This window comes from Microcaecilia unicolor, chromosome 1, assembly GCF_901765095.1.
Source record: "Microcaecilia unicolor chromosome 1, aMicUni1.1, whole genome shotgun sequence".
Taxonomy (NCBI): domain Eukaryota; kingdom Metazoa; phylum Chordata; class Amphibia; order Gymnophiona; family Siphonopidae; genus Microcaecilia; species Microcaecilia unicolor.
The window spans coordinates 705,016,447-705,043,462 of NC_044031.1; the positions used below are offsets into that span (position 1 = coordinate 705,016,447).

The following is a 27,016-nucleotide window of genomic DNA, read 5'->3' on the forward strand; positions in this document are numbered from 1 at the left end:
AAAATAAGATAAAGCAGTAGAGTTGCTGAATTAGTCTACTGAGTGCTTATTGGCGTTTTATTCCTGTGCAAACAAACGAAAAATCTATAGGGATACCTTGTTATTGGATTAATTTAAAACTGAAAAACCAGATAAAATCTACCATGCCCTGCCTTATTGCTATCTGTACTGCATCCTGATACTTTTTTGTTTGTTTTTTTAAATCAGGAATAAGAAAGGAATTTTAGAAAGGATTTTTTAAGGTATATGCCAGTATAAAAGGCCTCTTATAAAATTACTATTTATTTATTTAGATTTTTCTCACACCTTTTTCAGTAGTAGCTCAAGGTGAGTTACATTCAGGTACTCTGAATATTTCTGTGTCCCAGGAGGGCTCACAATCTAAGACTGTGCACATTAAAGCGCACACACAACCAGGCATGTACTTGTAATCAAATGTACAGTAGCTAATTCAAAGAAGGAGTTTGGTAGAGCACGACTGGAATTGTGATTGACTTGTATATTAAATGAACTGTAAAAACGTCTGGCATCTTGGTGTGAGGCACTGGCCTCATTGCTTTTCTTTCTTTTTTTTTTCTTTTTGTTTTATTCCATTTTCTTCCCAAGTTATGTGGCCTGAATGCTTATAATTGTTTTTCTTTATGCGATTATTATCTTGATTGGCATTGTTGTTACCTTTCTTTCTTTGTAGAGATTTATTAATATTAATAAATTAAAAAAAGACATGAAAAAGTGATCAGATGACATATTCTTAGTACAGTTTTACATTTACTTTGATAAAAGGGTCCAAGGCTGAAAAGGCATGAGCTAAATCCAAATAAACAATAAAGACAGGAAAAACATAATCAGTGGTCCCTTAACTCAGCCATTTCCAACCTAGTCCTCGGGGCAGGCCTAATCCCATCGGATTTTCAGAATATCCACAATGAATATGCATGAGATAAGATTTGCATGTACTGCCTCAATTGCATGCAAATCAAACTCATAAATGTTCATTGTGGATATCCTAAAAATCTGATGGGACTAGGTATGCCCCGAGGACTGGATTGGAAACTGCTGCCTTAACTGGTTAGGTTTTCATGATATCATCTTCATAATAGGGTTGCCAACTGGATCCGGATTCATTCTTCAGGCTTGATCTAGTCTTGGCTTTAACCCATTGCATACAGGGACTTGTCTTGATTTTCTTAGGGAATGTAATTGGGAAATCAGAGTTATAATCCCAGAATACAATGGGGTAAATCCGGCACTGGATCAAACATGTCAGGTGAATCTGGATCCAGTTGGCAACTCTATCCCACAAGTATGCACATAACTTTGCCTAGCACGGATCTTACAGTACTTGAATAAACACTGAATTAATTTGCAATTGGCTTGGTTAACTTTGGCAATTACACAGTGGGACTTGCCAACTCCTAGACTAGAAATCTATTCTGAATCTTCTAGGTCACTGGCCAACAAAAAGTGGGGACAGATACCATGCATTCTGTAGATTATCTGGACCAAATAAGTTACAAGCAGCTCTCTCTAGTAGCAGGGTGCATTGCTCACAGCTTTATGCAATTTGTACTCTCATGCTTTCTCCTCTGGTAATAACACTAGCACCTAATCACTGCCATCTAGCAAAAAAAAAAAACCACATAAAAAATAAAAGTCTTTAAATGTGAAAAATATATTTAAAAAAAGCTCTGTTGGTTGCCATAGCAAAATGATGCCATAATTAATGATATTAAAACTAGTTTCTCAGGAGGTGTGTCACATTCTGCGATATATAATAGCAGTTATGGCAATGAGATATGAACTTCTGTAAACTGGTTGTGTAATGTGTTCATTTTATCTATTTCTTTAAAACAAATAAATTTAAATCTACCCAAGTATATATTCAGTTTGTAACTAGAAAAACACATTTATGCAGATCTGCATTTCTGCAGTGATCAAACTTTTTATGAACAGTTATTTATTGCTCCCCTTTTAAAAAAAGTTAACAAATGTTTACTATATCAGTGGTATAATCAGTAGAAAAATAACATGAGCTCCTTACAAGCCAAATAAACTGATTATTTAATAGCTGGGTATCATTCGTGAAGACCAGTCTTACGTTTTTCATATTACAACTGATTGATGCAGGGTTTTCTACCCATTACACACTACATACGATAAAATGTGTGTTATAAACTACATACAATAAAATATTTGACTTCCTGAGCCCATTCGCCAAGCCCCCTCCCTGCCCATCTTCAAATCTTTGCTCAGTGGCGTAGGAAGGGGGGGCGGTGGGGCGGTCTGCCCCGGGTGCACGCCGCTTGTTCACTGCTCTCTCTGCCCCGGAACAGGTTACTTCCTGTTCTGGGGCAGAGAGAACAGGGGAACCAACGGAGCCGATGCAGCTCCCAGCGACTGCACTCGGGGCGGAGCGGTCCTCCCGCCCACCCCCCTTGGTAAGACTGCGCTCCGGGGGGGGGGGTTGCGCGCTCCGGGGGGCGCCGTGCTGCACCCGGGGGGGGGGGCGCAGCGGCGAACCGCCCCGGGTGTCAGCTGCCCTCGCTACGCTTCTGTCTTTGCTCAAAGCCCACCTCTTCAATGTTGCCTTTGGCACCTAACCCTTATGTCTCTAGACAGGAAATCTAGACTGCCCTATTTGACTGACTGTACACTTGTTCTTTAGATTGTAAGCTCCTTGAGCAGGGACTGTCCTTCTCTGTTAAACTGTACAGCGCTGCATAACCCTAGTAGCGCTTTGGAAATAGTAGTAGTAGTACTTGGAGTCTGGTTCTAAGTATAATGGCATTGAGAAAACAGAAGTGAATTAGAGCAGTGCAAAGCCTGCAACACAAATTCTATGCAAAGAAGCTGAAGAGCTCAAAAGAAAGGAACAGTGGTAAAGACTATAGCTACATTCAGGTGTCTAGGAGGGTTTCAATAAGGCACAAAAATAAGGCACAAAAAGTAGCATTTATCACGGGTTATGATATGAATTTGGAAGGACGGAGGTTCAGAGGAAATACTTGTGTATTGAGAGGGTAGTGGATGATTAGACTAACCTATCTGCAAAAGTGCCAGTAACCCAGAATTCATGTATACACAAAAGGAAGGAGATGACTGGGCAACTTTCTTCACCCACTTTCTAAAACTCTAATCCACAGACCATTATTAAATGGACTTGGGGAGAATCCACTACTTCTGGGATTAGCAGTATAGAATGTTTTGTATTTTTGGGATCTTGCCAGGTATTTGTGACCTGGATTGGCCACTGTTGGAAACAGGATGCTGGGCATGATGGACCTTTGGTCTTTCCCAGTATGGCAATACTTATGTACTTATCTATTCTGGAGGGAAAAAAGCCTGACTGAACTAATCCAAGTGACCTGTTCAACAATTTATAGCACATAAACTAAAGCTCCTAATGTGTACATAGTATTTGCCCCTACAGGAGGGCACATCTATCACTGCATGCAAATTAATGTATCCTGAAATTTCAAACCCTGAAAAACATTAAGGAGCCTCACAAGACTCCATAGCTCAGACCAAGGGCAAGTGTGGCATAGAGGGACACTAGTTGTCTGAGGAACTATATGTCTTACTGTTTCATCCTTATTAGCTATCTATATAATCATTTGATGTTTGGGGGTGTGCCTATTTACACAGCTGTTGATCAGTGGTCCTGCTAAGACTGGTGATTTAAAAAAAAAAAAAAAAAAAGATTCTGGCACACACATGAGCTTTGGTCACCAAGGACCCAGAAAATTTTCTAAGCAGTTTTCTCTGGTCTCTGATAGAGAAATATTCTTGTTGAAGAAGTTTCTTTAAACTACAACGAAAAACTAAACATGATTTAAGCTATGCTACTTGTATAATCACCAAGTTACTAAACAGACACCTGGGAATGCCCCTTTATTAACTGGGAACACAATGTCTCATAAAAACCTCACAACACAATACAAATAAATTCACCACCATAACCACCCCAAACATCTCCCTTCCCATTTCAAACTACTTGAAAATCCTGGAAGTCACCATTGATCGAAACCTCACACTTGATAATCACTTGATAATCACGTGGAGGAGTGGCCTAGTGGTTAAGGTGGTGGACTTTGGTCCTGAGGAACTGAGTTTGATTCCCACTTCAGGCACAGGCAGCTCCTTGTGACTCTGGGCAAGTCACTTAACCCTCCATTGCCCCATGTAAGCCGCATTGAGCCTGACATGAGTGGGAAAGCGCGGGGTACAAATGTAACAAAAAAAAAAAACCTAAGAAAATGTACTCTTCCATGTGGAAACTCAAAAGAGTAAAACCTTTCTTCCCAAGGGCCATTTTTCTGAACCTGGTACAGTCAACGGTACTAAGTCACCTGGACTACTGCAATGCACTTTACGCCGGTTGTAAAGAACAGACCATCAAAAAACTTCAAACAGCCCAAAATACCGTAGCCAGACTCATATTTGTGAAAACAAAATATGAAAGTGCAAAACCCCTAAGAAAGAAATTACATTGGCTCCCACTTAAAGAACGTACCACATTCAAGATTTGCACGATTGTTCATAAAATCATTTACGGAGATGCCCCGACCTACATGCTAGACCTCGTCGACCTACCACCCAGAAATGCTAAGAAATCTTCCCGCACCTTTCTTAACTTACACTTCCCCAGCTGTAAAGGACTAAAATACAAACTAACACACGCAACCAGCTTTACTTATATGAGTACGCAGCTATGGAACTCACTTCCAACCCACCTGAGAAAGATCAACAAATTAACCAACTTCCGCAAAGCCTTGAAAACTTACCTCTTTAACAAAGTCTACCAAGAGAACCCTTAACTAACTATAACACAATACCTATCCTACTTTATTCAGGATGTATCCTTCTACAATTGCTTGAACAAACCCTCTTGTCTTCTTTAACTTCTTTGTAACACCAATTGTATGATGTAACCTGGTCTGGCATTGCCATTAACAGGTCTCTGTAAGCCACATTGAGCCTGCAAATAGGTGAGAAAATGTGGGATACAAATGCAATAAAAATATAAATATCTTCATGCCTACTTCTCTTCTCTCTAATGCAATTTATTGTGCATGAGCTACAGGATCTGATGCATGTAGAGGGTGAAGGCAGTTGTGGAGACAGAAGCTCCAGAAAGAAACAATCACATTAGCCAAAAAAGAGAAACCACACATCAGAAAGCATCAAGCACAACTGGGGTCCTATGTCACTTTCCCCTCTCTTCTACGGCACTTAAAAACTTCTTTACTGAAAAATGCTTTTTCTTTACATATTTCTTCTAAAGAAAACACTGACTACAATGTTAGACACATTTCATGGCCTCCCTCATAAACATTCAATATTCAAACTGTATATATTTATAATTTCTGAACCACATGAATCAGTGGTGAATCTGACCAACAGCCTTCTATCCCTACTACAGCTCAATCTGCAGTACTTGATATATTTTGCTTTCTTGACCCCCCCCCCCCACCCCCACCCTACTCCTTCAATCATCAAGAAAAGCAAGGAGGAACATTAAAAACACATACACTGCAACTCCAAATTAATAGCCCTCAAGAAAAACGAGTATGTATTTCACCTTCTAATGTGATTTTCTTTTTACCTGTGCAATCCCCTAAATATTAATGTGTAATTTAACTTTTATTACTCAGCCAGTAATGTAGTAATAAATTATATGAAAACTGCACAGTTACATGTTTTAGCCCTTCCGTCTCATCGGTAATATAAATTTTGCAAATCCAGCTGTAATCATCCGATAGACTGTAAAAAAACAACCCTGCACAACACAAAAGTGTTCAAATGTAAATTGGCAAGCTAATTTTAGCCAATGGGGCAAAAATATATACATATACACATACATCTATCTATAAATCTATCTACAGCTCTCTTTCTATATAAATATATACATATACACACATATGTGGAACTTGTTCATCTCACAAATTCCAACTGGTGGTTCTAGGTGGCTTACAACATAAGAGCAGCACTTGGTTAATTACATCAATCACAATACATTCATTAAAGAACAAAAATTAATAAAATTGCTTCAAATTAACAAACTAAAACTCTTAGGCTTTATCAAATAAAAAAGTTTTCAGTTTCCTTTAAAGATGAAGATACAGTACAGTCTCGATGATCCGACCTTCGATAATCTGACCATCTGGCATATGTTACAGGACCCCGCCCCCCCCCCCCCCGGTGACGTGTGCTGCCATTAAGAAGTGCGCAGGGTGTCTTCCTGTTTCCCGGCTTCACATGCTGCTGGTTAGTGTTAATAAACAGTACTGTATTTTAAATACAAATGCCTTATGCCTGTTCTGTATACATAAAGTATGTTTTCTGTGCATTTTTTAAGGGGTTACCATTGTTTTCCATATTAGACTTTTCAGTTATCCAACAATGGCTTGGTCCCATTTAGCTCGTTTAATCGAGACTGTACTGTAATTAGATTCAGTTCTGATACATTGTGGTAAATCATTCCATGTAGAGATAGCACGGAAATAACTTTATCAATAATTGACATTGATATCATTAGCCTTTAACAATAGGATACCTTAGTAAAAATGTATTAAATATCCAAGATTAAGAAAAAAATGAATGAGACAAAAGTTGGATTAAGAGATCCGGTAAATTTGTATGTAATATATGAAAAACAGTACATGCAATTTTGAAAATAATTCAAGATTTTAAGGCAAGCCATAAAGCCTGCGAAGATGGCCAGAAACGCTATCATATTGCTTGACTGGAAAATCAATCGAACTACTGTATTTTGCATCAGCTGGAGTTTTCTTAAGAGCATAGTCCTGGCCTCATGAAGACTATTTGAGGTATTTTAGGTATTTTGTTCATTTTGTTTGTCAAGCAGCTATTCAGGCTCTAGTGCGGCCCAAGTGCTTATGTATGGAAAAGCTTTCAAGAGTGCCTGCAGCTGCAATTCTGGTTTCCAGGTAGGCTGCAGGTTCAGAGCACAGCTGTCCCAAGCTATACAAACATTCTCAGTTCCGTCTGGAAGTATGGCTAAAATAGGATTTCAGAACTCAGGTTTTGTGTATCCTACAGGAGGGGAAGATGCAACTGCTCCAAGATACCATCTACACAGCAGACTTAATACAACATAAAAAGGGCAGACCCATTTTGCTCTTTCTGCAGTATTGTTGCCTGTGCAGGATGTTCCATTCAGTCCACACAGCTTTGAGTTATGACTCATCCATGTGCACCTGCGCCCATGTGTTAAGTACTGCCAAATAAAAGCCCTACATGCATTTACACAACAAAGAGACGTGCCCCGCAAGGCAGCAGAGCTCTCTCCCCACCTCCCCTCTTGTTTGTTCTGAGCAGTGCAGGAAAAAAAAACAACCAAAAAATCCTTCTTCATGGCACTGGGGATTTTTTTTTTTTTACTTCACATGGATTTTCAAACGCGATTCATTTATAAACAATTTTCTTCCTTTAAAGAATAAAGCATATTTAATACACAGAATACCCCTTACAGCATTAGATTATCACAGCCATTAGTGATCCCCCCTACACCCCCAACAAAACCTTTCCAACCTTTTTCATCAAAGCCCTTTATTCTCAAAGGATAAATTTTCCAGCAAAGAGGGATCAACAAACTAGTTGCTTGAAAGCCTTCCTGATGCTAGACTGAAGTTAGGAAAAGCTTAATGAAGGCTTTAAAATCCACCAGGGCTTCACAATGAACATCTGACTTGGTGATTTATGCATATTAATAACCTCAGTCCTACTGAGGCAAGCTGAGCTGTACATGTCCTCCGAATCTTAATGTCTTCAGCTCCATTGGGATTATTACAAATGTAAATTTCTAAGTTTCTCAGCTATTAATCTCTGTCTGTCCTCCTGTTCAGCAACATAATGACTAATTAAACATCAAAAGACCTATACAGGAGATCTGCTTTGACAGATCCTGGCCAAGCTCTCTTCCCAAGAGGGAAATTCAAATGACAGAGACAAGGGGGTAAGAGCATATGAGCGAGTTACAGATCAGTGCTGTGAAATCTAAAAATTACACATCAAATGAGCAACTTGGATCCAGCTAAACCACTCCCATTATCCAGCTCAGCATCTTCTGGTCATTAGGCAAAAATCATTCTTAAACAATTAATTATAAACAACTGTTTGTTAACCACATGTTATAACACAAGACAATACAGTACTCACCGAAGAAGGCAAACCAGGGGGCACCTTCCTTACTTTTTTTGTCTGAATAGGATCTGAAGGATAAAAAAAAAAAGCCAAGTTTAAAGGTGCAAATAATCAGCTCTTCAAGGTAGCTGTGCATGTGTTATTCAGGGTATTTTATTTACCTTTTTTATGGAAAGTATTGGAAAGGTGAAAGCTGCAATTTTTCATTAGATGACAACGGATCACACTAAGTACTTGATATACTAAGCTTTCTTCTCCCATAGGCACAGAAAGGGGAGAAAAAAAGCTTTAGAAAATAAGGGCCTAACTGTGATTTCCAGGTGAGGAATAGTAAAGGACTCTCCCTCATTTTTTTTCAGGATGAATTTGGGGAAGACCAGAGACACTCACAGACCTGCAGGGGAAGGAAACCAGATCTCAAGCAGAGAATCAACAATTATTTTAAGTCATAATAAATCTCTGTTAAAAATGGTTGAGGTAATAGATCATTGTGCCAACACTAGCTTATAATAAGCACAGAGCAGCAGAAGAGGCAAAGGTTACCAAGGGCGACCTTCCCCTAAGGCAGTGCCTTGATCACACTGCCTTTGATCTCAGAGGATTCTCCTTCTGAGAAAGCAATCACCCTCAGGATTAGTACCATTATCAGGCAGCATCCAGAGACTGGGCCTGATGCACAGCTTTTCAGGCACAGAACAAGCAGCAAAGGAAAGGAAGGCCTTTAGCTAACTTTCACTCCATGGTCAAAAGTAAACATGGGCGCTAGAGGCCATTAATGCCATACTAGCGCCCGCATTTACCTGCGCAGAATTTTCATAGGCCTAGAGCATGGGAACAAATGAGAGCACAGATGAATAACGCAAGTAGAATACTATTGTATTTATCCCCAATGCTCATAAAAGAGCGCCCGAAACAAAACTGCCTTACTACTGCAAAATTTAACACCAGGTCAGGGCAGGCATTAGGGTGTTGGAAGAAGGATTTCTCATGATTCTTATTGCAAAATCTGCTGTTTTGATTGCTTTTGGAAGCAGAAGAAACCCCCTGAAAGCCCTTAAGCATTGGTCATAAGAAACAGCAGACCCAAGCGAAAGCACACGTTGGTGTCTGTTTCCTGCATCTAAATTTAAAGGTGTATGTGAAGGAAAATTAAAAATGCCCAAAGTGAAAACACATATTGGCGTGTTTCCTGTGTCTAAATATAAGCATCCAAGCTCAAAAAAATTAAAAACGCTTATATTTAGGTTGGATAAAAAAACAAAACAGACGTCAATGTGGAGTGGAGGAGTAGCCTATTGGTTAGAGCACCAGTCTTGACATCCAGAGATGGCTGGTTCAAATCCTACTGCTGCTCCTTGTGATCTTGGGCAGGTCACTTAACCCTCCATTGCCTCAGGTACAAAATTAGATTGTGAGCCCTCCTGGGACAGAGAAATATCCATTGTATCTGAATGTAACTCACCTTGAGCTACTACTGAAAAAGGTGTGAGCAAAATCCAAATAAATAAATAAATGTGGTTCTCACGTTCAGGTTTTACTAGACACATGTGCACAGGACCTGAGCTTACCATGGAACTCTTCTGCACATGTGCCAAGAACAATCCTCCCGCTGAACTCCCAATGCTCAATGCTATGAGTGCGCCTGTATTCGCATCTCATTACCATTGAGCCATTAGGGCGTTGTTCTGTTTTGAGCATCGGAGCCCATTCTAGTGTTGCAGGTCAGTGAAGCAGCCAGAAATGTATTTTTGAGGGACTAATGGATAACAAGGGTAGGCACTAGGCACCCCATTTGTAGGGATGTATGAACCACCACTATGAAGAGGTGCACCCAAGGTGATGTACAGCAGGTACAGTTTAACATAAAACTTACAATTTTGTTAACAGCATAACAATAGTAAATGATCAAATATAAACAAATACAAAAATGAGGTAAACTTAGAAATAGCAAACTGAAACCTAGTAACAAGACTAATATGAAACAGTATCAGAAATGGAAAAAATTAATTACCTGATAATTTTCTTTCCTTTAGTCCCAAAGGATCAGTCCAGACAATGGGTTGTAACCATCCCCCAGCAGGTGGAAATAGAGAACTCTAATGAGTTGTGCCTCATACGCTCCTGCGCAGTATTCAATAACAAAGCAGCGAGAGTGATTTCCAGAGAAAAAAGTATAGCCTCTACATAAAAAAAGAACTATGAAATAAAGGGCAAAGCTTATGCCTTAGAAATAATGGAACCAAAACAATACAAATACCTGAAAAACCCGGAAAACCCAAAACCATCATAGAAGGACGAGCTCTGGACTGATCCTTTGGGAATAAAGGAAAGAAAATTATTAGGTAATTAATTTTTCCTTCCACTATAACCCAAGGATCAGTCCAGACAAATGGGATGTACAAAAGCAATCCTTAAGAGGGGAAGGACTGTGATATCCCTGAAGCAAGAACCGTGGTCCCCAAGGAAGCATCTGCTCGAGCAAACACATCCAAAGTAATGCTTAACAAAGGACTGAGAAGACAACCACTTTGCTGACTGCAGGCCTCTGCCAATGAAATTGCCCTAGACTCTGCCAAAGAAGTCGCCAAAGACCTGGCAGAATGAGCCTTGTGAATGGGAGGAGATGTACCCCTCAGAATGTAAGCTGAAGAAATAGCCTCTTTAAGCATCGAGCCACTGTCGCTTTAGAGGCCGGCAAACCCTTCCAGAGTCCCACAAAGAGGACAAAAAAAATGACCAAACCGCTTGAAATCATTGGTGGAGGTAAGATAACGCATAAAGATGTGCTTCACATTCAACAGTCGCAGGGGCGCATATTCTGCAGAAAGAAGGAAGAAACAGTCTGACATGAAAAGTAGAAACAATCTTAAAAAAAAAAAAAAAAAGATGGAACCGTATGGAAACTCCCAAGTCAGAAAAGTGAAGAAAGGGATCCCTGCAAGAGGGAGCTCTGAAACTCTCCATGCCAATGAAAATGGCAACTAGAAATACTACCTTTAAAGTAAGATCTTTGATAGTTGCTGAACAAAGGGGCTCAAAGGGGGCCAACTGAAGAACTTTAAAAACCACTTGAAGATTCCACTGAGGACAAATATTGTGGAGAGGGGGACGCAGATGAGTGACTCCCTTGAGGAATCGCACTATATCAGGGTGAGCAGTCAATGAGGCATTCTGTATCTTGCCACAATGACACACCAACACTGCCACCCGAACCTTGACTGAATTGAGAGCCAAGCCTTTTTTGAATCCCTCCTGAAGAAAAGATACAATTTGAGATAAGGAAACACAAAATGGAGACCAGCTCTCAAAAATAATCTACACTCTAGCATAGGAAGTGGACCGCTTTCGGGCTTGCAGCAAGATAGTAATAACATCATCCATGTAAACCTTGATCCTCAATCGCTCCCTCTCAAGAGCCAGGCCAAAAGACCAAAGCGGGAGGGATCCTCCATAAGTACTGGACCTTGGTGCAATATGCCCATTTGTGGAAGAACAGTCAACTGAAGAACGATTTGAAGATGAATGAGGTCTGCATACCAAGGACACCTGGGCCAATCTGGAGCTACAAGAATGACCTTCCCGGGATGACGTGCAATCCTGAGGAACATCTTTCCCATGAGAGGCAACGTGGAAACACGTAAAGAAGACTGTCCGATGGCCAAGGCTGTACCAGTGTATCCATTCCTGGAAGTATTTCTCCCTTAAGCAGCTGTAGAATCTGTGTACTTGCACATTGAGTCTGGATGCCATGAGGTCCAGAACGAGAAGGCCCCACTGTGTGGAAATGAGGCTTAATGCAGTCCTTGACAGTTGCCATTCCCCCGGGTCCAGAGACACTCTGCTGGGGAAATCCGCTTGCGAGTTAAGTGAAATTGCTATGCAAGATGCTGAAATCATCAGAACATCCAAAAATGCTGCCATAGAACTGAGAACGTGAGCATAATCACACGCCTGTGGGCAGGGAAGAGAAAGAAGTCTGAGCTTGAGCTGACGATGCTGAGGCAGGAAAACCTTCCCCGCCTTGGTATTGAAGCACACTCCCAGAAACTCCAGGTTCTGGGTGGGAGTGAGATGACTCTTGCTGTAATTCACCACTCTACCCAGTGCAGAAAGAAGAGACAGGACTGTGTGTGTACTGCAAAGACGCCCGAATTAGCCAATCGTCCAGGTAAGGGTGTACTTGGATCCCTTGCCGGTGAAGAAAGGCTCCCACCACCATCATAACTTTTGAAAATGTGAGAGGTGCAATGGCAAGACCAAAAGGCATGGCCTTGAATTGAAAATGATCTCCCAGGATTGCAAACCGGAGAAATTTCCTGTGAGAAGCCAAATTGGGATATGAAAATAAGCCTCCTTGAGGTCCAATAAGGTGAGAAACTCGCCTGGCTGGACTGAGGCTATGACAGAAGGAAAAGTCTCCATGCAGAACTGCAGCACTCAGAGACTTGTTCACCCCTCTGAGATTCAGAACTGGCGAAAAGAGTCTTCTTTCTTTGGGACGACAAAATAGGTGAAATATCGACCGTGCCTCTCTCTGCCAGAGGAATGGGCTGAATGACCCCCCAGTCACCTTAAAGAGGCTAAGGGAAGTTAGCACTGACTGACTCTTTGCAGAGCTGCCGCAAAGGGACAGCATGAAAAGATCTGTGAGTGGCTTTAAAATTCTAGCTTGTAACCACAGAGAATGAAATAGAGGACTCGTTGGTCTGCAGTATTGGTGATCCACTCCCTTAGAAAATGGGAAAGATGACCACCTATGTCTACGTACAAGGAGTGAACCTCAACTCAGTCATTGCGAGGGCTGTGAAGAGGGAGAGGTTCTTGAGAAAGTGGAAAAGGGCTTCTTGACTCCTCGAAAAGGAAGACTGAGTCTGAGGAAAGCAAGGATTTTGAGTGGAAGCACTAGCCTTCCCTGGTCTATACCTCCACACATCTCAAAAATGAGACTTAGCTGCCCAGAAAGGAGGCTTAGGATTGTCCTCAGGTAGCCAATGGACCTTGGAATCTGCCAAGTCTTTAATAATCTTCTCCAAATCTTCACCAAAGAGTAGTTTCCCCTGAAAGCGCAACTTCACCAGATGAGATTTGGATGTCACAACAGCAGCCCAATGCCTTAACCACAGCCAGCGTCGTGCTGAAATGGCCAAGGCCATACCCTTAGCTGATGCTCGGATAATATCATACAGCGCGTCTGACAAATAAGACAACCCTGCTTCAAGGGTAGGGAGAAAGTCTGGAGGAGAGTCCAACGTGGATAATTGTTAAATCCATGATAAAGAAGCCCTGGCTACAAAAGAAGAAGAAGAAATTGCTGCCTGAGAATTTAATGCAGCTAGTTGAAAAGCAAGCTTCAAGGAAGCCTCAAGCTTACGGTCATGCATATGATTTAATGCAGTGCCGCCTTCAACAGGGATAGTGGTACTTTTAGTAACTGCCGTAATAAGGGCATTCACCTTACGCAGAGCAAACTGCTCTAAATCAGATGGCAGAAGGGGATATAATTTAGACATAGCATGAGCCACCCAGAGATTAGAATCAGGGGTCTCCCACTGAGCTGCAATAAGCTCCTGCATAGCCTCATGAATACGGAAAGATATAGGAGGTGTCTTAGTACCTGACACAGCAGATGGAGCAGGACCAGAGTTCCAAGAAGCAGGGGGAAAAATGTTTAAAGCTCCATAGATTCTGAGATCAACAGAGGCAACTCCACTCTCAAACACAACCTAGCTACAGTAGGATCATCACCCCCATCTGCCTCTGAAATGCTCAAGTCAGGGCCATCAGAAGAACTAGGACAGTCAGAACACACAGTTAAAACCTCCTCTGAGTCTCAAGGAGGAACATTCTCCAAATCCTGTGAAACGGAAAGTTTTAGTTTCTTAGGAAGCTGGTCCTTAAAAGCAACATGAGGGGAAGAAGGAGAGGCAGCTTGAGCTGACTTTAATAAAAAGGTCTGATGTAATAAAAGAACAAATTCAAGTGAAAACGGAAGGGTAGAGACTTCTACCCCCCCCCCCAAAACCAACATCCCGGAACACGGTAGCGGGCGAGAAACCCGCTGACAAAATTGGCATGCCGAAGCCTCGCGAACCGCAGGAGCTGTTGGGGCTGAGCCCGCCAAAACCACCAATGGAGCAGGGCCAGTTTGAACTCCCGGAGACAGAGTACTGACGGCCAAAGTAGGCAAAAGCGGCATGTCCACAGAAGTAAAGCAAAGCGTGCAGAAACTGGTAGCCGAGAGCAGTGACGATTGTAGTTCAGCTGCCACCTGGGGCGGATCGCCGATGCGCCCCCCCCCCCCCCCCCCCGGGTGCATACTTAGCTGCTGGGAGCAGCCGCGCGGTTCTCGGCTCCGCTGGCTCCCTAGAACAGGAAGTAACCTGTTCGGGGCAGAGGGAGCAGGGAACCAGCGGAGACGACAGGCACACAGCTGCACCCCTCCAGCGGCATGCACCCGGGGCGGACTGCCCCACCGCCCCGCCCTTGATACGCCGCTGGCCGCAGTGTGCACAAAACTTAATAGGCTCAGACAGAGAATAATAAAACAGTCTTATGACCCTCCAAGCCACTGAAGCCCCACAATCTTCCCACAGCACAAGCACTCTGCAGTGGCTGTTTTTTTTTTTTTTTAGTCAGAGGCAGGAGAATAAGAGAAGGGAAGACTGAGATAAAGAGGTAGAAAGTGGTGATAGGGGAGCAAGGAGGGGGACCTAGACCACTAGGTTTACACCTGAGGCACAGGATATTCTCAACCCCAAACTTAACTGAACCTGTAAGCAGGACAGGCCACCACTCCAAAGTCACCACAGCACACAAGAGCTGCTATCCCACCTGCTGGAGATAGAGAATACTGCCTTGATTGCTAAGCGCAGGAGCTTATAAGGCACAACTCATTAGAGTTCTCTATCTCCACCTGCTGGCAGTTGGTCATAACCCATTTGTCTGGACTGATCCTTTGGAAGTAATGGAACTGTGATTAAGTCTAATGTCTGAGAGAATTGCCTGGACTCAAGCAGGCCACGAGTTTGATACAATGAAATCCGGGGAGGGAGAGAAGATGGCTGCTGCAGCTATGGCACCCTTTGGAAGGAGACAAGGGGGAATGATCTCAAAGGACCCCAGCCCTCAAGGACAAAAAGGCAGAGTTGCTTGGAAATGTGTCTGGGGTGGATTGTTGATAAATATTGGGGTGGTTGGGGGGGGGGGGGGGCGAATGGGGATATTAAAAAAAAATCATAATGCAGAACATAAATCACTTAAATTTCTAATCAGGACTGTATTCCAGCTCCTCAACAAATAAAAGCAATATTTGCTTCTTACTTCGGTCCCTTTTGGAAACTCTTTGTTTAGGCACATAAGTATTATTGCATATATAGTATATAATACGAACCAAGGGCTGGAGCATCATGTAGTGGTCTTCTACGTGAACTCGTGGTTGTCAATGCATAGTATGGTGTTCCAGTCTTTCCTGAGGATGGTAACTGCCCTGGGCTTCCAAGTCCTATGTCCGGTCGAAGAATACTGGGCTGTACAAGACAAAGTGATCTATAATTCTTATACGTACAAATATTGCCATGACAAAAATAAAATATTACTTAATTAACAGCAATGAGTTGCAAATTGAGGTGAGTGATGGACAAAAGCTTGTAAGAGTTTGTGTTCAGTGTCCATAAAAATGCATTACTAAACAAATTTCAGGCATCCAAAATCCACATTTTGTAAAGTTACACTCAACTGTGCATAGGATTTATAATGTTCCATTTTGATATCTTCTTAACTTTCTATAAACAGGATTCATCATGGGAGAAATTACACTCAGAAAGACATACACCAAACAGATAGAATGTTCTAATGCTGTTCAGTAAACAGGGTCTAACATATGGTTTAAAGAAAAGCTACCTTGTTATTCAACTTCAAAAAGGTATAAATGGGATAGAGTTGGTCTTGAGGGCAGCTACTAAAATGGTCAGTGGTCTTCGTCATAAAATTTATGTGGGCAGACTTAAAAAGATCTCAATATGTATACTTTGGGTAAGAGGAACCCGAATTATAGCTACGTCTTGCAAGGTTCCGCGTTAGGAGTTACGGATCAAGAAAGGGATCTGGGTGTCGTCGTCGATGATACGCTGAAACCTTCTGCTCAGTGTGCTGCTGCGGCTAGGAAAGCGAATAGAATGTTGGGTGTTATTAAGAAGGGTATGGAGTCCAGGTGTACGGATGTTATAATGCCGTTGTATCGCTCCATGGTGCGACCGCACCTGGAGTATTGTGTTCAGTACTGGTCTCCGTATCTCAAAAAAGATATAGTAGAATTGGAAAAGGTACAGCGAAGGGCGACGAAAATGATAGTGGGGATGGGACGACTTTCCTATGAAGAGAGGCTGAGAAGGCTAGGGCTTTTCAGCTTGGAGAAGAGACGGCTGAGGGGAGATATGATAGAAGTGTATAAAATAATGAGTGGAATGGATCGGGTGGATGTGAAGCGACTGTTCACGCTATCCAAAAATACTAGGACTAGAGGGCATGAGTTGAAGCTACAGTGTGGTAAATTTAAAACGAATCGGAGAAAATTTTTCTTCACCCAACGTGTAATTAGACTCTGGAATTCATTGCCGGAGAACGTGGTACGGGCGGTTAGCTTGACGGAGTTTAAAAAGGGGTTAGATAGATTCCTAAAGGACAAGTCCATAGACCGCTATTAAATGGACTGGAAAAATTCCTCATTTTTAGGTATAACTTGTCTGGAATGTTTTTACGTTTGGGGAGCGTGCCAGGTGCCCTTGACCTGGATTGGCCACTGTCGGTGACAGGATGCTGGGCTAGATGGACCTTTGGTCTTTCCCAGTATGGCACTACTTATGTACTTATGTACTTATGACAGGAGATAAGACAGAGAATTTTTTAACTGGACAGGCCCTATGGTGTTTACCTGCTGTCATTTTCTGTTAATGAGTATCACAGTTTAATGAACACTGTGGTAGGGTCCCTTCAGCTAGGAATATGCAGACCAGGTTGCCAGCAGCATGGCAAAGGGAAGGTTCAAGCATGCCGTCAAGTGGAGTGATGTTGCTGCAAATATGTATGCCAGCTGTCAGTCACAGAAACTTAATCTAACACCCAGTCCTTCCATGTCTTACCACCAAGCTTTGTACTGCATATGGACGCAAGTTACTTCCAGTGGTCACCCCAGGGGCGTAGCTACGGGTGGGCCTGGGTGGGCCCAGGCCCACCCAATTTCAGCCCAGGCCCGCCCAGCGCCAGCACCCATTGCCGGCCACTGCTGCTTTTCCTGTTGAGCAGCAGGGCCGGCGCTACAAAAAGAAAAAGCGCTAACGGCGCTAAGGACCGTAAGACGAGAAATGTTTAAAAAAAAAAAAACGCGGCACCGTCCGGCAGGCACTGTCTCGGCAGCCTTGAGGCATTGGCTGCTGAAGCATTGGCTGCTGGCTCGCAGGCTCCTCCCGTCTGCGGGAGGAGCCTGCGAGCCAGCAGCCAATGCCTCAGCAGCCAATGCCTCAAGGCTGCTGAGACAGTGCCTGTCGGTGCCGCGCTTTTTTTTTTTTTTTTTAAACATTTCTCGTCCTTAGCGCCGATAGCGCTTCTTCTTTTTGTAGCGCCGGCCCTGCTGCTCAACAGGAAAAGCAGCAGTGGCCGGCAATGGGGGCTGGCGCTGGCATGCAGGGCGGGCCTCGTCGAAGAAAAGAGGGAAAACATGGAAGGATGGGGAGAAAAAGAGGGAAAACAGATGGAAGGATGGGGAGAAAGAGGGAAAACATGGAAGGATGGGGAGAAAAGAGGGAAAACAGATGGAAGGATGGCAGAGAATGAGGGAAAACATGGAAGGATCGGGAGAAAGAGGGAAAACATGGAAGGATGGGGAGAAAAGAGGGAAAACGGAAGGATGGCAGAGAATGAGGGAAAACATGGAAGGATGGGGAGAAAAGATAGAAAGCAGATGGAAGGATGGGGAGAGAAAGAGGGAAAACGGATGGATGGGGAGAGAGACTCTGGATGGAAGGATGGGGAGAGAAAGGGGAGAGACTGGAAGGATGCAGAGAAAGGTGAAAGACTGGACGGATGTGGAGAGAGAAGGGCCACTGAACAGAAAAGGGTAGAGTGATACAGAGACACTGCTTAGAAAGAGGGAGAGAGACATTAGATGGAAGGATCAGGAGTGAGGATAGATGGATGGAAGGATGGGGAGAGAAAGAGGGAAGACGCTGGATGGAAGGGTAGGGAGAAAGAGGTGACACTGGACGGAAGGATGCAGAAAGAAAGAGGGGAGACTACTGGAAGGATGGGGAGAGAGAGAGGAGACTGGAAGGATGGGGAGAGAAAGAAGAGAGCTGCTGGATGGAAAAGGAGAGTAGTGAAAGACTGGAGAATAAGAGGAAGGGGCATGGGGAGAACAAGGGTGAGAAAAAGATGAAAAGCCATAAGTAGATGAAGGAAATTAAAGAATGGATAGTAAGAATGAATTAAATCAGGACAGAGAGAGAGAGGCAGAAAAATATTGAAGAAAGCAAAGAAAAAGGAGAGAAAAATGAGAAATGGCCAGGAAACCGTGGCAGAAGAGTTAAGCGAAAACGAAGGAAAGCAGAATCTAAGAGACTGGGAGCGACACAATGAGAAAAAGTAAATGGCCATACAACAAAGGTAAAGAAAATAATTTTATTTTTAATTTAGGATAAAGTAATATGGTACCTGTGTTAATGAAGTTTCAGAGACCAATACTTCCTTCCTTAGGTCAGGCGAGGATACCGTAACAGCATTATACTGACCTGAGGCAGGAGGTTTTGGCCTCTGAAAGCTCATTGAAAAGGGTGTTAGGCTATTAAATAAATTTTCTGAAATCTGATGCACCGAAAAGCAGCACTTTACCCTGTGTGACAAATGCATCTGATTAGCATGACTAAATTTTGCTGGGGGAGGGGGGGTAGAGAGAAAATTTTGTGCCCACCCACTTTGGGTTCAGGCCCATCCAAAATTGGCAGTCTGGCTACGCCACTGGGTCACCCCCAGCTAAAGACAAAATGTGACAGTAGAAAGCAATGAAAACAATGACAATCTTAGCAAATCACTTCCTACCAAAACAGCAGGAAGTGAGACCAAACAAAAAACTAAACAGAAGATGAGACTGCCACTGAAATGTAGCTGGAAAGCGATGACCACAAATGCTCTAAGTCTAAGCAACAAAGTTCATGATCTGCAAGCCCTGATGTTAGAGGCAGACTTAGACATTGTTGCTATCATAGAGACATGGTGCTGGGGAGGACTCTGTTCACTATATTTAACCAAAGGGTTAAAAGGCAAGGTTTGTCTCTTGCAGATGATACCAAGATTTGCAACAGAGTGGACACCCCGGAGGGAGTGGAAAACATGAAAAAGGATCTGCAAAAGCTAGAAGAATGGTCTAATATTTGGCAATTAAAATTCAATGCAAAGTGCAGAGTGATGCACTTAGGGAGTACAAATCCAAGGGAAACGAATGTGTTAGGTGGTGAGAGGCTGATCTGCACTGACAGAGAGAGGGACCTTGGGGTGATAGTATCTGAGGATCTGAAGGTGACAAATCAGTGTGAAAAGGCGGTGGCTGTAGCCAGAATGATGCTAGGCTGTATAGAGAGAAGTGTAACCAGCAGAAGAAGGGAGGTGTTGATGCCCTGTACGGTCGTTGGTGAGGGCCCACCTGGAGTATTGTGTTCATTTTTGGAGGCCATATCTTGGTAAAGATGTAAGAAGACTTGAAGTGGTACAGAGGAAGGTGACAACAATGATATGGGGATTGCGTCAACAGACATATGAGAAGAGACTGGAAGATCTGAATATGTATACCCTAGAGGAGAGGAGGGACAGAGGAGATACGATACAGAAGTTTAAATTCTTGAAAGGTATTAATATAGAAACAAACATTTTCCAGAGAAGGGAAAATGGTGTAACTAGAGGACATGATTTGAGATTGCAGGGTGGTAGACTTAGGAGTAATGTCAGAAAATTCTTTTTCACAGAGAGGGTGGTTGATGCCTGAAATGCCCTCCCGAGGGATGTGGTAGAGATGAGAACTGTGGAAGAATTCAAGGTAGTGTGGGATGAACACAGGGGATCTCTAATTAGAAAATAAATGGTATAAAGAACCAAGCTTAAAGGTTGGCATATGTGTTTGAATGTCAAGTGGTGCTTAGATGGCAACTCTGGCTATATCAACCAAGGTGCCGGGCTGCGGGCTGGCTTGTACGGTCTCCGGCTTAGGATGGGCTCTAGAGAGCTTTGACCGAAACTCCAGTAATTTGGAACATGAGGACAGTGCTGGGCAGACTTTTACAGTCTGTGTCCCGCAAATGACAAGATGGATTCAAATAGGCTTTGACGGCAACTCCTGTAGTTGGAATATAAAGATAGAGCCGGGCAGACTTCTACAGTCTACGTCCCTGAAACAACAAAGAAAGACCATGGTCAAGTATATAATACAACATTCATTTTTGATTCAATCTAGAACTGAGAAGGAATGAGACTGTTGGGCAGACTGGATGGCCCGTCCAGGTCTTTGATCTGCCGTCACTTACTATGTTACTATGTAAAAATGTTACCAAAATTAGTCAGGCTGTTGCCTGAACATCCAGCCTCCTAGCGCCCAGATGCTATGTAACAGCCCTCATAGAACAGTCTCTTATCTTATAAGCCCAAGGAAATAAGGAACATATCCGAGGAACATAATTATACCACTGATGAATTTGCTTAAAATAAAAGCATAGCTATGGTATCACTATTAAAGTCTATTCTTTCCTGCTATATTCTTGAAACCATATATGCAAGATACTTGACATTTCTCATATATAGTAAATTAAATATAAAGAATATTCTCTGGAGCATTTGATAATTGTAGGGTTTTATTTTGATAACGTCTGAGTAAGATTTTTTATGTTGTCTTGATGCCTTTCTTTAATGAGATATTGTTCACTTGTTTGATATTCCAACAGCTTACAGCAGCTGTTACACACACAAAATTCAGTTGAAAGTCATCATGATTAACAGCACAGAAGCTGCCAAAGTATCAAGGATTAATTTCTCAAGTTTGTTTCCTTGTTAGGAGCCCCAGGCCTCAAAGCTATGGTTTTCAGTCTGTCAGCACACCTTAGAGGAAGCTACAGGCAGTGGAATAAGTAGCTATCCTGTACAGAAGAGGAGTAGTACCAATCAGAGAACTATGCTTGTCATGGATTTAACATATAACCTAATACATGCTGTCACAGTCTGTCCCAGTTGACTCCTGCTACACTGTTCTAGCTATCTAAGTCAGTGTTTCCCAAGTCAGTCTCTCTTGCCAGTCAGGTTTTCAGGATATCCACAATGAATATGCATGGAAGAGATTTGCATACAATGGAGGCAGGGTATACAATCAATCTCATGCATATTCATTGTGTATATCCTGAAAACCTGACTAGCAAGGGGGTACTCCAGGACCAAATTGGGAAACACCGATCTAATAAAATTAATGTCTAATCAGCTACACTGCTCTTACTCTGATCAACAACCTTCCTTATCTGTAGCAGAATGCAACATGAAAGGAGCACATAATACCTTATACCAGTGGTTCCCAAACCTGGTCCTGGAGACACCCCAGCCAGTCAGGTTTAAAGATTTGCATGCAGTGAAGGCAGTGCATGCAAATCTCTCTCATGAATATTCATTGTGGATATCCTGAAAACCTGACACTTGGGGTGCCTCCAGGACCAGGTTTGGGAACCACTGCCTTATACTTATCTTTATCTTGTTAGGCAGACTACAGGTCGTACAGGTCTTCATCTTCCGTCATCATTATCTACTATGAGCAATTTCAAATGGCCTTCACAGCTATAAAATTTGGAAGGGCTTTTAGTGCTCATAGTCTATGCTGATTTTCAAAAGCATAAAGGGGGCAATTCTGAAAAGGCCTCCTACAGTCAAGCACTGATTCACAATTCCCATTACGGAATACTGTCCGCAGTTACGTGCCAAACTTCAGGTTTATTCATTTATTGCATTTGTATCCCAGATTTTCCCACCTATTTGCAGGCTCAATGTGGCTTACATAGTACCGTAAAGGCGATCGCCAATTCTGGTATAACAAATACAGAGTGATGTTGTAGAAGAGTAAAGTTCATGTGTGACAGACACATTGGGGAATCGTGAGGAGGAAGAGTTATGTCCAGAACGAGCTTTGGCTTTGTTATATTGCAGGGTATTGTGGTGGGCTGCTGAGGCAAACGACCGAGGCAGCAAGAGCTGCACGAACTGCCCATTGAAAATGACCCGGCGACTGTCTCCGAGAGACCCGACCAGGACAATGGGAGAATTTAAGCCGACTGCCTCCCCTCTGATCCCAATCCAATTACTCATACAGCTCCTAGGGCTATAAAATCCATGCGACCAGGGCTACACCGCAGTCCACCGAACCTACGTGATCTAAACTTCTGGACTAAGTTGCTCAGAGAATTAAGGATATCTGGGACGTCTCCTCTCAGATTCCCACCTCCAACCTCTAACACAACGCTCAGAACTACGGGCAACACATCTGAACAACTAACCATGAATAAACCACCTATATTTAATCAATAAATCCACCTCTCCTCTCTACCAACATCACAAAGGACCCAGAGCCACTACTGATTTCAACAGCCCAAAGCCAAGACAAAAATTACATAAAACACACAAGACCAGAACATAAGATTCCATCCCAAAACCAAGACGTAAACACATAATACACACAAGATTCCAACCTAAAGAACAAAGATCTACCACACACCCCCATCAAACACGGCCTACCAGAAGCCCTAAGCGAATTGATACCATAATGAACACCAGCTGGGTGGGCCTAAACCAAAACTGGGTGGGCCCCTGCAGTCTAACATCTCTCCCCCTCCTCCAATCCAGTGTCTCTCTTTCCCCACCTACCCACATCTCTCCCTTCTGCCTGCCCTCCCTCATCCTCAGTTCTTCTCTAAAGATGGGCAGCCTTCTCCTCTCCTCATGTGAGTCCTACCCTGCTCCCACCTCTTCTGATGCAACTTCCTGTTTTAGGTGTAGGCAGCAGGGGCGTAGCCACGGGTGGGCCTGGGTGGGCCCAGGCCCACCCAGTTTTGGTTCAGGCCCACCCAGCAGTGGAGGCAGCGGAGCGGAGGGAGCAGGCTGAGCTCCGATCCCGCATCTGCCTCCCTAGCCCGCCACTGCCCCGCCCCCCTCTTCTGACGTATTTCCTGTTTCTACGAGGGCGGAGCCATCATCCGACTTGCAACGAGGGAAGGGAAGGCTGCTGGAACCGGCGTAAGCCTGCCGATGTCTTCAATGCCGGCTGCCCGCGACTCCAGCAAAACTATAATATTTAAAGGTACGGGGGGGGGGGCAGGAAGGAAACAGGGCAGATGGGAGAGGAGAGGAGGGTTGCTGCACATGGTGGAAGAAGGGGAGAGGAGGGTTGCTGGATGGAGGGAAGGGGAGAGGAGGGTTGCTGCACATGGTGGAAGAAGGGGCGAGGAGGGTTGCTGGATGGAGGGAAGGGGAGAGGAGGGTTGCTGGACATGGTGGAAGAAGGGGAGAGGAAAGGGCAGGGGAGAGGAGGGTTGCTGGATGAAGGGAAGGGGAGAGGAGGGTTGCTGGACATGGTGGAAGCAAGGGAGAGGAGAGGGCAGGGGAGAGGAGGGTTGCTGGATGGAGGGAAGGGGAGAGGAGGGTTGCTGCACATGGTGGAAGAAGGGGAGAGGAGAGGGCAGGGGAGAGGAGGGTTGCTGGATGAAGGGAAAGGGAGAGGAGGGTTGCTGGACATGGTGGAAGAAGGGGAGAGGAGGGTTGCTGGATGGAGGGAAGGGGAGAGGAGGGTTGCTAGACATGGTGGAAGAAGGGGAGAGGAGGGTTGCTGGATGGAGGGAAGGGGAGAGGAGGGTTGCTGGACATGGATGGACGAGAGGGAAGGGAGAGAGAAGAAATGCTGGATATGGATGGAGGGGATGGAAGAATGAGGAAGGAGATGAGATGAGGGAAAAGGAAGAGAGGAGAAAAAATGCACATGGATGAAGAAAATAGGCAGAAGCTGGATCCACTAGACAGTCAAGTCTGCAGAGGACCCAGCTTTTACTTATGGATATAGAGCATGAAATGAAGAAGAAAGGAGGAAAGTAAAGAAATAAATGGAAAGGAAGCCCTGGAAATGGAGTTAAGAGGACAGATAGCAGCAGAATCGGATACTGGGCCAGCATGATCAGAAAAACAGTCACCAGACAACAAAGGTAGAAAAAAATCATTTTATTTTCATTATAGTGTTTGGAATATGTCCACTTTGAGAATCAGGTGCTCAACATTAAAAGTTTAAAAAAGGAGACTATGATAAAATGAGAAGAACGGTAAAAAAAAAACTTAGGGGGGCAACTGAGAGAGTAAAAACTGTACAACAGGCGTGGACGCTGTTCAAAAATACCATCCTGGAGGCCCAGGCCATACATATTCCGCAAATTAGAAAAGAAAGACGGAAGTCCAAAAGACACCCGGCCTGGTTGAAAAGTGAGGTGAAGGAAGCTATTAGGGCTAAAAGAAACGCCTTCAGAAAATGGAAAAAGGAACCGTCTGAAAATAACAAGAAACAGCATAAGGAGTGTCAAAGCAAATGCAAGGCGCAGATTAAGAAGGCCAAGAGGGAGTATGAAAAAAAGATAGCATTAGAGGCAAAAAAACATAGTAAAAAATTTTTTTGGTATATTAAAAGCAGGAAGCCGGCAAAAGAATCGGTTGGGCCGCTGGATGACCGAGGGGTAAAAGGGGCGATCAAGGAAGACAAAGACATAGCGGAGAGACTGAATGAATTCTTTGCTTCAGTCTTCACCGAGGAAGATTTGGGTGGGATACCGGTGTCGGAAATGCTATTTCAAGAGGACGAGTCGGAGAAACTTACTGACTTCACGGTAAACCTGGAGGACGTAATGGGGCAGTTCGGCAAACTGAAGAGTAGCAAATCTCCTGGACCGGATGGTATTCATCCTAGAGTACTGATAGAACTGAAAAACGAGCTTGTGGAGCTACTGCTAGTGATATGCAACTTATCCTTAAAATCGAGCGTGGTACCGGAAGATTGGAGGGTGGCCAATGTAACGCCCATTTTTAAAAAAGGCTCCAGGGGAGATCCGGGAAATTATAGACCGGTGAGTCTGACGTCAGTGCCTGGGAAAATGGTAGAGGCTATTATTAAAAACAAAATTACAGAGCACATCCGAGGACATGGATTACTGAGACCAAGTCAGCATGGCTTTTGTGTGGGGAAATCTTGTCTGACCAATTTACTTCAATTCTTTGAAGGAGTGAACAAACATGTGGACAAAGGGGAGTCGGTTGATATTGTGTATCTGGATTTTCAAAAGGCGTTTGACAAGGTACCTCATGAAAGGCTACAGAGGAAATTGGAGGGTCATGGGATAGGAGGAAATGTCCTATTGTGGATTAAAAACTGGTTGAAGGATAGGAAACAGAGAGTGGGGTTAAATGGGCAGTATTCACAATGGAGAAGGGTAGTTAGTGGGGTTCCTCAGGGGTCCGTGCTAGGACCGCTGCTTTTTAATATATTTATAAATGATTTAGAGATGGGAGTAACTAGTGAGGTAATTAAATTTGCTGATGACACAAAGTTATTCAAAGTCGTTAAATCACGACAGGATTGTGAAAAATTACAAGAGGACCTTACGAGACTGGGAGACTGGGCGGCTAAATGGCAGATGATGTTTAATGTGAGCAAGTGCAAGGTGATGCATGTGGGAAAAAAGAACCCGAATTATAGCTACGTCATGCAAGGTTCCACGTTAGGAGTTACGGATCAAGAAAGGGATCTGGGTGTCGTCGTCGATAACACACTGAAACCTTCTGCTCAGTGTGCTGCTGCGGCTAAGAAAGCGAATAGAATGCTGGGTATTATTAGGAAAGGTATGGAAAACAGGTGTGAGGATGTTATAATGCCGTTGTATCGCTCCATGGTGCGACCGCACCTTGAGTATTGTGTTCAATTCTGGTCGCCGCATCTCAAGAAAGATATAGTAGAATTGGAAAAGGTGCAGCGAAGGGCAACTAAAATGATAGCGGGGATGGGACGACTTCCCTATGAAGAAAGACTAAGGAGGCTAGGGCTATACAGCTTGGAGAAGAGACGGCTGAGGGGAGACATGATAGAGGTATATAAAATAATGAGTGGAGTGGAACATGTGGATGTGAAGCTTCTGTTCACGCTTTCCAAAAATACTAGGACTAGGGGCATGCGATGAAACTACAGTGTAGTAAATTTAAAACAAATCGGAGAAAACTTTTCTTCACCCAACGTGTAATTAAACTCTGGAATTCGTTGCCGGAGAAAGTGGTGAAGGCAGTTAGCTTAGCAGAGTTTAAAAAGGGGCTGGATGGTTTCCTAAAGGACAAGTCCATAAACCGCTACTAAACGGACTTGGAAAAATCCAAAATTCCAGGAATAACATGTATAGAATGTTTGTACGTTTGGGAAGCTTGCCAGGTGCCCTTGGCCTGGATTGGCCGCTGTCGTGGACAGGATGCTGGGCTCGATGGACCCTTGGTCTTTTCCCAGTATGGCATTACTTATGTACTTATATATTTATTTACTTATTTATGGCATTTTATCCCACATTAAACATGAATTAAATTGGAACCTGGGATCATTTAATTTTTTTTTCCTGGAGACAGTAATGCATTGCCCCCCCCCCCCCCCCCAGGCTCTCTCCCCGGCTATAGCCAGCTCTGCAATTTTGAGGGGAGGTGCACAGATGGATGGGGGGGTGCAGAGGTGGACCGGGGAGAGAGCCTGTTGTTAAACATTTACCAGCACACCACT

At 43.6% G+C, this 27,016-nt stretch overlaps 1 protein-coding gene across 8 annotated transcripts in view; it reads right to left on the minus strand.

Annotated features, from left to right (window-relative positions):
- The window catches only part of TCF12 (transcription factor 12), a 762,188-nt gene that overhangs the window by 187,799 nt on the left and 547,373 nt on the right, over positions 1-27,016 (minus strand). For all 8 annotated transcript variants that reach the window (XM_030189018.1, XM_030188990.1, XM_030189004.1 and 5 more), the window contains 2 exons: positions 15,557-15,692; positions 8,182-8,234 (listed from right to left, as the gene is read on the minus strand). In XM_030189018.1, coding sequence (XP_030044878.1) covers positions 8,182-8,234; positions 15,557-15,692 — 189 coding nt within the window. The remainder of the gene's footprint in view (positions 1-8,181; positions 8,235-15,556; positions 15,693-27,016) is intronic.